Here is a 15,072-nt window from a genome sequence, read left to right as displayed (position 1 = left end):
ACAGTTGTATAAAAGTTAGTATGAAGCTCCTGAAGATTGATGTCAGTCTGAGAAGATTGAATCTGTTCCATGTAGCTCAGATCAGATGTGAGACAAATAAAAGAAGGATATCAATGTGATGAGGATATTAAACGGCCCGGGGCAGATTTCTGTTCATTCCCGTGTTCACGATTACGAAATCTTTCTTCGTGTCTCAATGGTGCTCAACCTAATATTTCTAATCATCCCATTCACAATTAAAAGATTAATTTGTTTTCCTCTGATGGGAGGAGGCCTCTCTTGTTTTGGTATCAGCACAGCGGAGCAGTCTGTTGAGAGACTGCGTCACTCGGACACAGTTTGAACCGGCTCCTAATGTCTGCTTTTCACCTGCCTCTCCTCCGAGCAGAGCGTGTAAAGACGAGAAAATAACTGTCATGTTGCCTCAGCCTAACCGGAATGGTGGCTTTTGGCCTTGAAGTGCATGTATGTGCGTGTGGTTGTGGGTAGGTCTGTGTGTGTTTGTGTGTGTGCCTGAGAGAGAGAGAGGGAGGGACAGGTGGAGCTCAAACAGGTGTATCAAAAACAGGTAAAGCTGCTCCTTCTTTTTTTCTAAAGGGCAAACATGATGGCATGTGCTTGACAAAACAACACGCAACCGAACCCAGAGGACGTACGCTTTTCCGCAAGGACCACATTTTTACAACTATAACATATTCTTCGCCCCGGACGGGACTTTGGGAAGGATCAAGGATGGAAGCATGAGTCCGCCTCGGTGCTTCATGCGTGCCTGCCATTTAAGATACCTTCACCTGGACCGATGAGCGTCGCTTCAGTGCTGAAATTGTCCCAGCGCGTGCACAGCTAGCAGTTAACAGCCGAGGAGAATGACACCTCTGCCGACCGGACTGTCTGTGTGTCTCTGTGTCCTCTGGATCTCTGGTAAGAAGGCTTTCCAACGCAGTGATATCATGCAGAAATGCAGAGTTATTATTAGAGTTTACGGCATGTCTGTGTCTTTATCCTTTCTGGTGTCAGATGTGCTATTCCCTCAGGGCCGTGGCCTCAACAATAGTTGTGTAGTGTAATGTGTAGAAGAACATTATACCTTAAGATATACGATATATATTTAAGATGGGACCTTTAGTTGTCTTGCTTTAGAAAGGTGTCCTCCATTGTCTCAGGCGTATTAATCGCAAGCCAAGTGCTGTACACTCAGTGGACCCGCTTGTCTTGATGATAGACTTAAAAGGAGCACTGCTGTGAAAGAAAACTGATATTTCTGGAAAAACAGGTTGCTGTCGATCAATTCCCCTCCTGCCTGATTCAGGGTAACTGTGTGTAGTAATATTGTGTATGTGTGTGTGTTGTAAATGCAGTAGGTTTATCTACAGTATCAGAATGCATGGATCAGCACATATGAACTTATTACGTATCAAATAGGTTGATACGAATCGGCCCAAAATACTGACTCAATGTCAGAGAATGATAGTTTTCGGTCCCGTTCATCAATGCAGATACAGGCGGAGTGTTGTTTTAGTAACGCAGGACGGCTTAAACCTCACGGTGACAAACACACCACGCAAATTCATGGAAAAACACACCTGTCTGCGCGACTCACCCGGTCTGCTGGTAAATGCATGATTCACATCCCCGCTGACATATCCAAACAGATTCTCCTCAATCAGATATGAAATCAACACCTGTAAGAAATCCCCAGGGTGAGACACCCAAACCTGTGAACGTGGTGCAAGTTTTGAAACGTCTGACTGTGTCTCCACAGGAAACCCGTGTAGATCGACAAAGTCCAGTGTGTGACAGACAACTTTTGTATGAATTTTGTTTTTTAGATGATTCTCTGACTTTTCCTCTTGCGTCACCATGAGGTTCACATGTACGGTTTTCAGTGTCTCAGCAACATTTAGGCATTAATTTCCCCCTCGGGATGAACCGCTTTAGCGATCCCTGTAATTTCTTATAAAGCCCCATCTTTAGGTCAGAAAACAACACATCAAATACATAAGATTTCTGACGGTTGGTTGGCTGCGGGTTACTGCAGGAAATAAGCTCTGTGGCAAACAAACAAGTTGATCGTGATGCAACAATAGTGAAACTGAAAATCTGATTAGCAGAGAACAAATTAGCGCTACTGTCTGCACAATAACTATATTGCTTGAAATGGCCAACAGAATATGATCAGATTTAATGTATCAAGAGGCACATTTTTCACTGATTAGCTCATCTGAGAGCCCACTGATGAAAAAAACAGCCATGTTCTGGGAACTGGAGGGTAAGCGCTGCAGAAGCGTCGACCATGAGCTAGCCAGAGAAGCATGCTAACACGTGCTAACATGCGCTAAAAGACACAAGCGGCCGGCCATTCGTCAAAGCACAGAAGCTCAACACACACTGAGGAAGGGCGACTTCATTCTGATTAGTAAAGAACAAATTAGAAACTTTAAATGGCATACAGATCAGAGGTAAATGTTTCAAAAGGGCACATTTTTCTCTGATTAGCTCATCTTAGAGGCCACTGATGAAAAGACCAGCCCTATATTGTATTCCAGCTTGCATACCGATGGTCTGTCATGTTGTGACTTGATTTATCATTGGTGTTTGGGAGTAATCCACCCGCGAGCTGTTTTCCTTCAGTGTCACCAGTGTCATGGTCATCCGAAAATTGCACCCTCTGCAAGGGAATCCATCACCAGCAACGACGCAAGCCCGATGCCAAGAGCGGCAATATAATTCTGCGATGATGAAGCACCTGTCTGGGTTTTTAGGCGGCAAGCATTGTGCTCATTTGCATGAGCAGATCTTTCACAACACAGAATTATATTCCCGCAGCGCGCCGAGAGGAATATCCCCCTGAGAGTTGCAAACAAACTCTGGCAATGTCTTGTAAAGCATATTCCATGCAGGTTGCAGGAATCAGCACCTCGTGACTGCTGAAGTGTGTGTGCGCACTTAGAGAGATTGCTGGAGGACTATAAAAATAGAGATGCACGCTAGTGTTTGTGGTTTATAGTGTTGCAGTGTGAAACACAATGTGTGTGTGTGTGTGTGTGTTGAAAGGCTCACTCTGCCCAGACACTGAGGTAAACCTCTGTTAGTTTGCTGTCAACGCTTATCTCAAACAACGAGTTAAGCGACATATTTCACCTCGTGCTTTTTTCTGACAGACAACTTGTTTTCTCTCTCCTCCCTCTTGTCTGTCTTCACTCCGCGTGGACTCTCTAAACCCGTCTGTGCTTATCTTGGCTTCAATTTAAATTCTTGCAGTCTGAATATGTGATACCATCCGTGGACAGTTCACTTTTTTGATCTGAAGGGCAGAACGCTGTGCAACTGTATTTCATGAAACACTTTGAAACATGAGAAAACACAACATTGAGAGAATTTAGACATATTGTGAAGGACGCTTTTTTGCTCTGCTGTCGACAGAGTGAGATGAGGCCCCGAATGCTAAGTCAAGCTAAATGGCTGGTGTGGCTTCCTGTTCAACAGACAGATATGAGAGTGGTACACCACAAAAAAAAAGCAAGGAGCATTTCAAATTCAGAGCATATCAATTGCCTCCACGCGGCTGAGACGGCGGCGAGAAGCTAACGGGGCTAACAGTGCTAACAAACGCAACAGCGCTCACAGAGCCGGCCATGTTCTGGAAACTGGCGATGTTACCCAGCTGCGAACGCCGTATGAGCGCGGTGCAGAAGCGGCGACCACGAGCGAGCCAGAGGAGCATGCTAACATGCGCTAACATGCGCTAAAAGGCACGAGCGGCCGGTCCGGCTAAGTCATCAAAGCACAGAGAAACTCAAATAACAACACACACAGAGGAAGGGTGACTTCATTTCAAGCTAAGAGTTGTTTACTGCTATAATTATGCTCTGCATGCTGCAGGGAAGCTTTAATTAACTTCACTGACAAAGAAGAAGCTCGGACCAAAATGTATGTGGATTTTTTAAAAATTGTATTCACTCTCCGCAGCCAAGCTTGAACTGGAATGGTCAGCAAAGATAAAGGGCAGACCACAATCTTCAGTGCGAAGTGCACATGCTTTTGTAATATTAGCTTCTTCCTCACATTCACTCTTCTTTTTAAGTTAGCAAATTAGCAACAAGATCAGTTTTTCTGTGCACTTATATTGTAATTTTAAGTAGCTGTAAGTTCAGACTGTCGGTCAGGTGTCACTTTCAGGGAGCTGGTAGAGCTGGAGGGCATTTGGTGTTGACTTCAGCTCCCCTGCACACTGAAACTCAATTTCAGGATCTCTCAAACTTAATGACTGACCTACTCCTCTCTCCTTTTAGTGACAGTGACATGGGGAGACTTTGTGGACCTCCCGTCTAAAGACCCCATCCTCTCCCTGGCAGAGGAGGAGACCGTCCTGCCCTGTCACTACCAGCCAACTGGCGACACCGTGGTGCAGGTCACCTGGTACAAGGAGAAAGCCGACGCCACCAAGGAGCAGATCATCACTGCTCACCCTTCTAACGGACAGACAGGTCAGTCGGTGCATTGGCCTTTAGCTTCTCTCTCCAAAAGGTTTCTTCAGGAATATCTTCACACTGAACACCTTCCCCTATCTTTATTACAAAGCACTCGCTCGTCTGCGCTTATTACAGCGAGGAGTTATTATATTACAAGTGGATTTGTTAGTTTCACTTCACAACTGCTCATAAAACTAATCCAGCTTAAAGGCAGTAGTTAAAAACCATCTAAACGATTTAGGGATTCAAACATGCACCCATTGTGAGTGTGATACATGCCAGAGAAAACCCTGGACTCAACACTCAGAGCGTAAATAGGATTTTAAGCCGGAGTGCAGGCATGTGTGTGGAACAGAAAGTGACAAAAGAAACCCTGAAGGTCCGTGCTGAACTCGCCGGGCCTAATTGTTCTTGACGCATTGGATTCCTCCGCTCATGGTCTTTTAACTCTCTCTCTCTCTCTCTCTCTCTCTCTTTCTCACACTCTGCCCCTTCTCTCCATCTCCTCTGCCTCTCTGCAGCGTTCGGGTCGTGGTCTCGACGCGTGCGCTTTAAAAACAGCGAGCCCACCGCGGACTCGTCTCTGGTCATCATGAGCACTGAGGTCTCCGACGAGGGGAAATACCTCTGCCGCATCAGCACCTTCCCCTCCGGCAACTTCGACAGAGAGATGTCTCTCATCGTGTGGAGTGAGTTTCATCCTCGTGGCCAAAAAAGATTCGCTCAGTCGAGTTTGTCTCTGCAGATGCAGAGCTGCCAACGTGTCGCCCAGGGAGGGAAACTGAAAAACACTTGTCAGTCCAATATGACTGTTTGCACAACGTGATCCATATATTCTACGACATAATGAGTTTGACTGCAGGCCTGATCATAAAATAATTGCATATGCATATATAGCATACTTACTTTTTTCTTCACACACAAGTTGATCCTAATAAACTAATCACCCGTCTAGGAAACATAATGGGATTTTAAGGAACTCCTTTTAAAGAATCCTGATAATATTTCATTGGATGTTAAATCTGATTAGCATTTTAGAGACACTTTTTTTCTCATTTTCCAGCATTTCTATATTATTATCCCACACCACCATTTATTATATTTGTACATGTTTAATTGGTTCATTATTCTATGTTCGTATTTCGTTCTTAGACTCAAATACAAGTTGTCGTCCACTTGCCAAATGTATTTACAGCGTCAAATGTTCCTGGAAGGCTTGATTAAGCAAGTCATAATGAAGTGAATCAATACTTTTTAATCAATGCACGTTTTAACCGTCAGCCTTTTTTCAACCCGGCCTCGATAACCAGTTATGTTATTCTCAGTCGCATTACATGTTCATGACTAAAAAAAGCAACAAACACAGTTAAAGGAAATCAAATCAAAGTCAAATTTGTATTATTATGAAGTTATTATTTAACACTGTTAAATACTTCACACTTTAGACAAATGAGAAAAGCGCAGAAAAAACACAAATATAGAAAATGACTCAATTGGCTCTATATTTTGAGGAAGTATTTGTTCATGTCGGATAAGCACTCTTACTAAAACAAGAGAAACTATGTTCACAGTTCATTGTACGTCTGTGTGCATGTAACATCTTCTTATCTTCATTCTGATCAAACACTGTCTCCTCCCCCCCCTCCAGCCGTCCCCATCTCCTCCCTGGACCCCGTGGTTCTGGTGGAGGGGCAGTCCTACCGACAGGCCGCTTCCTGCCGCTCTGTGGCCCGCCCGCCCCCCCGCCTCACCTGGGACACGGACCTGAACGGCCAGGCCGTGGACCGCTCCTCCGACAACGGGGCGGTGTCCTCGCACTACTCGCTGCACCCGCTGAGGAGCATGAACGGCAAGACGCTGGACTGTCTGGTGTGGCATCCCACCATGACGGCCCCCCGCAGGCTCACCAACAAGCTGGTGGTGCACTGTGAGTATCCACGCCGCAAGGGTCGCTTTATGAAAAGGTTTGCTTTGGTCAAGACGATAAAAGCGCTCATTGCAAACATGCAAAGAACAAGCAGCTGTTTCGACACTTTACTTCCTGTTTTTCACTTCACAGCAGGAAGATACTTTATAATCACCTTTTGGCTTCAAAAGGTTGAAGGAGAAACATCTTGAAACCCTAACACATGGCCGTTGTGTGGCTACAGGATATTGTCAAGGCCCTGTGACCGTGAACTTTGGCTTTGTTGCTGTATCCTTGCTTACTTGACCTTACATGACCTTCATACAACGGCATCAGTTGAAAAACCGGACCCTCCATTCGCCCCTGCTCTTTGTTTTTTCGCGCCTCACCGACACAAAGCTGATAAAATCTACTTTTTCCTCCCAGACCCTCCACACGCAAAGGTGTCTGACTTCAATGGCGACTGGGCCGTGGGTTTGGAGAACGCTGCCCTGAGGTGTGTGAGTGGAGGAAACCCCAAACCACAGAGTTTCACCTGGATCAGGTACAGTAGGACCCGCCCCCTCTCCTCCGGCTGTCTGGTACTCGCGTGTGACTAACTCTGATGTGTCTGGTCACTGTTACTTTTCTCGTAACTTAAGACAGTAATTAGACCAATTATGTTGCTGCAGTTCCACCATTTAACGGTACAAATGGGACGTTCAGTGCACTCAGGTCATCCTCGTGAGTCAAAGCCAGTAAAAATGCCTCCAGGTGACGGGGGGTGTTTTCATTATTCCTCCAGTCCTGCTCTTCTTAGATGTAACTGTGTCTCATAGAGCACGCCATATAAAACAATATTGACCTGTAGTGTAAACTGTGATAACCGGTTTAGGAAAACAAGCTCATTTTTTATTATTAACTTAAATTTAAATAGAGAAGTTTGCCAGTTTCATATCAAGTCATGAGTTTAATTTGTCTGATAAACATGCGTGTGCTATCAGCTGATTGCACTGTAAGGAAATATAAAGAACTAACCGTGAAACTGGATGTAACTAAAGTAGATCTGCACAGTAACGGCTTGAATACTGTTTGTTTGATCGGTTCAGGCTCGTTAAAGTGGAATATCTAGACTGCTGGTAGCGCCGTAGATGCTTTTTTGAGTGTGTCTCTGTTGTCTGGTGCCATGACACACACATACCTGCTGATGGTGTCCTGACATCCGTTAACAGGAGTCCATTGATTGACAGTCAGCAGCAGAAATGTGCGCGGAATAAAGCCCGCCCACTAAAGTCAGAGACGGCGACTGACAAACAATGCACAATTGGAAATAATCAAAAAGCCGTAATGCAAAAATGTTTAAGAAGATAAAAATGCACTCAGTACTTGCTGTGGATTAATTTGCTATACGCTATAACAATGTGCAGACCTGGAGATGGAGAACAATTAAACGAGCATATTGTTTCCATCCCTCCTCCCACCTGAGCTGTGGGCCAATAGAAACTCTCCTTTTATTGTGACACACTGTAATAAGTTTCATATTTTTGAATGATTGCACTTCCTGTAAGTCAGCTTTACACTTGGTTTAAATATCTGAATACATTAGTGCCGCTCCTGTTCATTTTCTGAACGCTTTTCACATCAATTTCTCATAACGTAAGCAACAAATGCAATTAGAATAAGATTGTTTAAAGGTATGTAACAGTGTGGACTAATACAGGATGATCTAATCTGATGTTGACATGATTCAACTTGAAATGTGCTTTCAACATGAAGGAGGACTGAAGCAATTGAAAATACTTAGAATACAAATACTGCCAATAGTACAAATGACACAGATGCCTGACTTCTTCTTCTTCTTCTTCTTCTTCTTCTTCTTCTTCTTCTTCTTCTTCTTCTTCTTCTTCTTCTTCTTCTGCTCGAGTCACCTCGTGTCATTTGTGCGCCGTTTCCTTTCGGTGCGTTGAGAGGTTCTCAGGGTGTGGCGAGAAGAGTTTGTCGAGAAAGTTGTGTGTGAGCCACAAAAAAAAAAAGGGACTGGAAGTCTCCCATGGATTTAAGAGAGAAGTGACAGTTAGGCCCCAAGGGAGGAATTCCTGACACACCGATGGGGCGCTGTTCAATTGAAATAAAGTCAAAAAATGCTTAGCGGGGGGTTTCTTCAGATTTGATCGAGGTGATGATGTGCAGATTACTTGTTGTTAGTCACAGGATTACACACACACACACACGCAAAATCCCAAGGTATGGGCAACCTCTCCTTACTCACGCACAGATACAGACGTGCTGCTGTTGCAGCGGGCGAACCTGTTGGCTCTGTCAATAAAAGGCGGCGGGTGAAGTAATCGCCGGTGTCACAGTGTCGTGTTGCAGCTTGTGCCGAGAGCAGACAGACGAGGCAGTTTCGCACGAAGGAGGGAGCTCGAGGGGGGAGGCGAGGAGAAAAAGAGAAAGGGATGAGCGGCCCAGACGACAGAAGAGAACTAGTGGGGGAGCCAGGGGGGTGGAGAAAGAGAGGAGGAGGAGGAGGAGGAGGAGGAGGAAGAGGAGGAGAAAGCACAATGTGTAGGTTCGTGTGAGATGTTATCAAGGAGCTGAGACACGTGATACAGATAGTTCCTCTTCTCTGCTGGTGGTAGAAGTTAGTGAAGCCTCTGTGGATGGTATCTTTCAGTGCATCCTATAGAAGTAGAAATTTTAAAACAAATGGTGGTATTTCTGGGGCAACGCAGGTTGATGATGGTTATAGGCGGAGATTAACGTCGAGTCATGCCCTCAAAACAACAACACCGAGGCAACACCCTGCACTGTGTCGCTCATCCACCTAACACATCTCGCGTGAGTCACTCTGGTTTCAAACGATGAAGGGGCATCGTCGAAGCAGCCGTGTTGAAAAGGAGTCAAAACGAAATGTTTTCATGAAAATACATCAATAAATGAACGCAGAGTGAACGCACCCTCCGCTCCCTAATCAATGATGTGCAACAGGAAGGAATCAGAAAAGAGAAAAAAGCAGAAACGGTGGCGTGGTCAGCACGAGCAGGCACAGGCTGAACAAAGGAAACTGCACCAGCGACAGAAACGTCAGCTTCAGAAGCGACTACGTCCAGAGAAGACGGAGTTTAAGCGTTTTCCTCATTTATTTTGGAGTGAGGGAGAGTTTTCAGTGTTGGTCTGTCTGGGATGTGTTGATGAGGCCCAGGAAGGGTTCGCTCCCATGCAGCCTTCCTAAAACTGCTTGGATATCAATTAGTTGTTTTTTTCTGGAGAAAATGGCTCAATCTGGTGGAAAGCGTTACATATTTTAAGGCCAGGGCTCTAGATTAGAAGCCTGATATAATATAAAAGGCATGGTTTTATTCTGTGACGGCTGTGGGATGAAACAAATTATGCTCACGATCTTGCATAAAATGTATGCCATATGTTTTAACACATGCATTAATTAAAAGATAAAATAATCCTTTATTAGTCCCTCACTGGGGAAATTACAGGATTACAGCAGCATTACTCACAAGTATAAAGTACTTAAACATACTTAAACATAATGGATATTGCACCAGGAGATGAATTGAATTGTCCCGAGTGAGGCCCGGGGTTAATCTTTGTTTCCTCTCTGGATGCAGATTAGGGGGAACGCTGCCGGAAGGCGTCATCCCCCACCCGAACGGAACGCTAGCTTTTGGGAGACCCCTCAGCGCGTCGGACGGAGGCACCTACCAGTGCGTGGCGGAGAACGCCGTGGGCGTGGGGAAGGCGGAGGTGGAGGTCGACGTGAAGGGTAGACGGCAGCAAAGTCAACACATACGGATTAAAACTCTGGGAATAAATGTGTGCATCCGTCTTAATCCACGCTAACTCCCCCACACCGACTCTCCCTTTTCTGACAGAGTCGAATCAGAAGCAGACCGTGATAGAGAACATGCTGATGATCATCGTGGGGGGCGTGGCCGGGGGGCTGCTGATCCTGATGCTCGTCATCGTCATCACCCTCACGTGTCATCACAAACGCAAGAACAAGAAGCTGGAGCATGAGCTCACCGTGAGGAAGTATGTGGACTTTTTTTTTTTTAATGATTTTAATCAAGATGAGATAAAACGAGATTAAACCTTAACGATCTCCGCGGGGAAGATTGAACCAATCATAAGAACTGTGGAGCAAATCAGGGCTGTGAAGCATATTACATATTACAAGAGTGTGTTGAGTTCAGTTAGAGGAGCCAGAAGCGTCAAATAGATGACACAAACACTAAATAAAAAGTGAAAAACATGCAGGTTGAACGACGTAGACACACAGAACAATTCAGGGAATTCTTTTTAACTCGGTGAAAACACTGGAACCAATTTTACCTCCTTTTCCCTCTTTGAGTCGTTGTAGGAACCCCAAATTAATGCCAATACTTGTGTTTATTGTATGTATTTGTTCAGCAAAGTATATCTACAAAAAAAATCACTTTTAAAAGATATTTTGATCGTCACTATGAACATCCAGCATGATATGAGCCAGATTCCCCAAAAATGCCTCCTGGAGCGTCAATAAGACACCTTTATGGAAAGATTAGGACCTAGAGAATCAGAATCTGCAACACAAATCATAATAAAACAAAACTTTGTCCTGTTAGGAAGGAGTTTCAGTCAAAAAACTGTGTCGTTCGGTTCAAAAATTTGTTTTTTATGCCAAAAGATTGTCTATACGCTGCATGCTGGGACTTAAAATGGGTTTCCAAAAGGTTAAACATCTTTGATCTCTGTCTCTGGTTTCTCTCAGGGAGGAGATCAGCACTCTCTCCAGACAAGCTTCTTTCAGGAGAGTGAACTCTGTCAGCACAGACGCCAGAGGAACGGTACGACACCGAATGAATTATTCTTTTCACACTGAGCACGCCGTCCCGCTGCGGCGCCGCCTCGCGTTCCCTCCCGTGTGTTTGCACGTCCTGATTCAGGCTGCCGCTCACACGTGTTTCACTCGGTTCATCCCAGGATCCCTGTTTAGAATCTGTCTGTGAATACGTAATACTGTGGCAGTCAAATGATGATATCTTGTCTGTCATGTGTCTCTGCTTCACCTACAAGTAAGTTGCTGAGGATGTGTTCAAAGGGCGTGGACTTTTGTTTCTCCCCTCCAGTGACACAGCTAATGTAGCTCTGTTTCTTCCCATTGCAGACAGAGGAAAACATCCCTCTGAGGGTGGAGGGGACCATCAGGAACAGCATGTCTTCCCTCGGGGTCAGTCTACATTTCTCATCTGAATGTAGTGCATTTTGGATATTGAGGATAAAAAAAAAAACACAACTCGTTGTGTTGTTGAAGACCTCTGGGCCGTTTGTTTCCCGAGGTCGGCGTTTCCTTTTCTGCAAACGGAAAAGCAAGAAAGATTTTCCCCAAAATGTCAAACTGTCTGTTTCATTTCGTCTGTGGTGTTATGTCACACTGCTGGACCGCGGCCTTCTGGAGAAGGTTATTCCAGTTCAATGTTCATGTGCAGCCTCTCACACACAGTTCAGACCTCTAGCTGCTGAAACAATGACAGTCATTCTGGTGTCTTGTGTGACCATCAGCGCTATCTAACATTCATAAGAGCCTCCTTACGTAAGCTGCTAATGAATTAGGAATACACATCTAGTTTCCTGAAGATGATTCTCCAATATTTCTGAAAGGGCCTGTAGAGTCGGATCCACCGTGAGAGCGAGGCTGCCGGTCGCCTCAGGTTTCTTTACGTTCAGCACGCAGATGCAGGAGTGCTATACGTGTTCTCATCGAACTCACGCCGAGAAAACGCATATCCCAAAATGTTGAACGATAATTGATTCATTAGTTTGAGAAGTGAGTGATCTCAGTGTGACGTCATGTGAAATAATGACGCCAACGACAATACAATCTGGTGCATTTAAGTATAAATAAATAAATGCATGAATAAATACAGGAATAAGTAAATAAATACTTAAATAAATACAGAAATAAATAAATAACTGCTTTAATAAATAAATACAGGAATAAATGTATAAATAAAAAAATACAGGAATAAAGTAATTAATTCTTGAATAAATGTATAAATAAACACAGGAATAAATAAATAAATGCTGAAATAAATGTATAAATAAATAAACACAGGAATATATAAATATAAGTTATACGTAAACACATAATTAAATCAATCTATTTCTACATTTCTGTTTCTGTCCACTCGTGTTTCTTCTTTATTTATTCATACTTAAGTCATTTTCCGTCCTCCATACGTCTCCTCGGTGAATGAGTGAATACTGATCAATGTTGCGCCAGCAGGAGCAGGCTAACTGCCGGGACAGCCGCTCCACTATCTCAGGTGGACGGGGCGGAGGAGGTGGAGGAGCGTTCGACTACCTGGGCCGGCCCGTCCTGCACAACAACACCCGCAGGGGCAGAGACCGGCCTCTGGACCGAGACGAGGAGAGCCGCCTCCGAGTGGAGACCTACGTGAGGAACAGCGCTATTTCCCTGGTAGGTGTGTCTTTGTGCGTGCGTAATTCAGCCTGACCACACAAAATTGTGGAATGCAGAATCACGTCTGCATGCCTCTGTAATGACGATGCACTTATATAGTGTGTGTACTCCGTGTCTTCGCAGCAGGAGACTCGTTTCCACCCTCCCCTCACGCCGTCACCCTTCCCGATGGTGCAGTCCACTGAGATCGTGAGGCAGCTGAACGGCAGCGCCGTCATCCCGAGCGATGGGAGCTCGCAGCCGGGAAGCGTCAGCAAGGGTCACCAGCAGTCGTCTCCTCTGAGCTGCAGCTACCCGCCGGTGACCGACGACGAGGACGAAGTCGACGAAGGCCTCGGGGGTCCCGCCAGTCAGGAGCATCCCGACGACCAGGACAGCGAGACCAACAGCTCCCAGGTGTCCGAGGCTCACAGTACCCGCTACCTGCAGACTAATGGCACACTCAGACCCAAACGCAGGCCGAGCCCCATCGGGGTCAGTCCGCATGCCTCCCTGATCCACAAGGCCCAGATAGTTTAGCGGGCAGCTGGGAAAATAACACGTGAAAATGGCAAGACTGGCCAGCTCTGGTCGTGGAGGTGGCATGCGAATACACAGGAAATGTTTGGTGGTCAGGGATGAACAATCTGCACCTCGACTGCACTTCTGCGTCTTCTTTATTGTGTGGGAATATGGTGCAATAGACAATCTTAAATGGAAAAACTCTACTCTGAAGCATCTCCTGGACATTTCTGGATGTCAGATGTCTGCTGGGTGACAGCGGGCTCTGGATGACAAACACAAGCAATGTCGCAATATTTCCAGCGCGGCTACTACAGCGTTTCACCGCAGACGTTATTCCTCGCTTGTCTTTCGCAATCTGTTGCTCTGTAACGAAACAGGCGAATGCACCTTTTTTTTAAAAATTTTTTACGGGGGTTGTCGAAATGTACAGTAGGAAATCAAGACATTCAGGAGAAGGGGTGGGCTCTATGGGGCGATTGGTACATCAGCGTTTGCGACACTTCTGTAAGGAGGGTTCTGCTGTCGTGGAGTTCAGTGTCTCAGTAACCGTGTCGAGTTCCCTTACACAACACGGGTTTGGGATCTGATCCAAACCGTGGGGTAGTTCCAGTCGTGCCACACCTGCAACGTGCATACCTCCGCATTGTCTTGTGACTTTGATTTGAAACACTGAGACGTTTTTGAATAAGATAAAGGCTTCACGCAGACAAAACATTACTAATGTATCCTATACATGTTTTATCAATCTGTACAAATATGCAAAGGATTTCTTAAAAAAAAAGAGTTTTATATTTGTTTTTAAACCCAAATCATCAATACAGTATAGCATTCATATAGAGCAAATACATAATTAATATACTTTGTTCTGTCTCCTATGTGAGGATGGTATTTTTAACATGCACACACTAAATAAATACAGGTGCGTATGTATGTTGTGTATATGCACACATACATATACAGGGGACGAAAGCTGAAAGAAGCTACCACATGTTTGTAATGTACATTTTAATTTAGCTTTTTTTCTGTTTTTTACTGATTGTGTGTTATACTTTTGTGAATATATCTGGACTTTAACTCCAGAGACCAGAGAGACCAACAAAGGCTGCCACACACGTGGACACAGCCTCCTGTATCCGTACGTTTCTTCAAGACAAGACGATGTTTCCAAATTTGACATAGACCCGTACAGATTTTTAGTATTGTGTCAAAACCAGACATGTATTATTCATCTGTAGATTAAAAATAGTGTATATGTTTGATAAACATCAGTGTTGGGTTCTGTTACAGCCCCGCTATGGGAAGCAAAGTGCCAAAGGGAAAATATGAAAAAAACAATTAATTTTGCTTTTTTGGGGGGCAAATATGAAGTATTATTTTGTTCTCACCACATGTGTGACATGTTTTGATGTGTTGCATTCTGTAAATACAACACAAATATGAGTTTTTGGCAAATGCAAAGACTTACTGGCACCCAACAGGTAATACCAACAGATAAGTGGTGTGTTGTGTTATTGTGGGTTGTTGTTGCTGTAGACGGCGCCCCCTGATGTTTACTGCTGGAAAGTGCAGGGATCTGAATGAGCCTCATGCAAAACGACAGAACTATGAAAGACTCTGTATATTCCACTGTGATTTGGGACCATTATCTTCCCGGTCACATGCCCGGATTTTCATTTATTTTAAGGTCTTTGTATGGGTATCAGTTTGTACTGATGGGTTGGAAATAAATGTGC

General features: G+C 44.7%; 1 protein-coding gene across 1 annotated transcript; it reads left to right on the top strand.

Annotated features, from left to right (window-relative positions):
• The first annotated feature begins 824 nt into the window (after window positions 1-824).
• nectin4a (nectin cell adhesion molecule 4a) lies at window positions 825-15,066 on the top strand. The gene is made up of 11 exons (XM_068588003.1): window positions 825-921; window positions 4,293-4,487; window positions 4,994-5,161; window positions 6,121-6,399; window positions 6,805-6,922; window positions 9,981-10,135; window positions 10,245-10,404; window positions 11,123-11,198; window positions 11,519-11,581; window positions 12,638-12,832; window positions 12,959-15,066. The coding sequence occupies exons 1-11, from the start codon at window positions 867-869 to the stop codon at window positions 13,352-13,354; spliced, it is 1,860 nt and encodes a 619-aa protein (XP_068444104.1). The 5' UTR covers window positions 825-866; the 3' UTR covers window positions 13,355-15,066.
• Window positions 15,067-15,072: the final 6 nt, after the last annotated feature.

Source organism: Clinocottus analis, unplaced genomic scaffold (assembly GCF_023055335.1).
Source record: "Clinocottus analis isolate CAN_PGR_092001 unplaced genomic scaffold, fCliAna1.0.p SCAF_21, whole genome shotgun sequence".
NCBI lineage: Eukaryota > Metazoa > Chordata > Actinopteri > Perciformes > Cottidae > Clinocottus > Clinocottus analis.
Note: the sequence above shows the minus strand (reverse complement) of the source record. Positions and strands in the feature narration are given on the sequence as shown.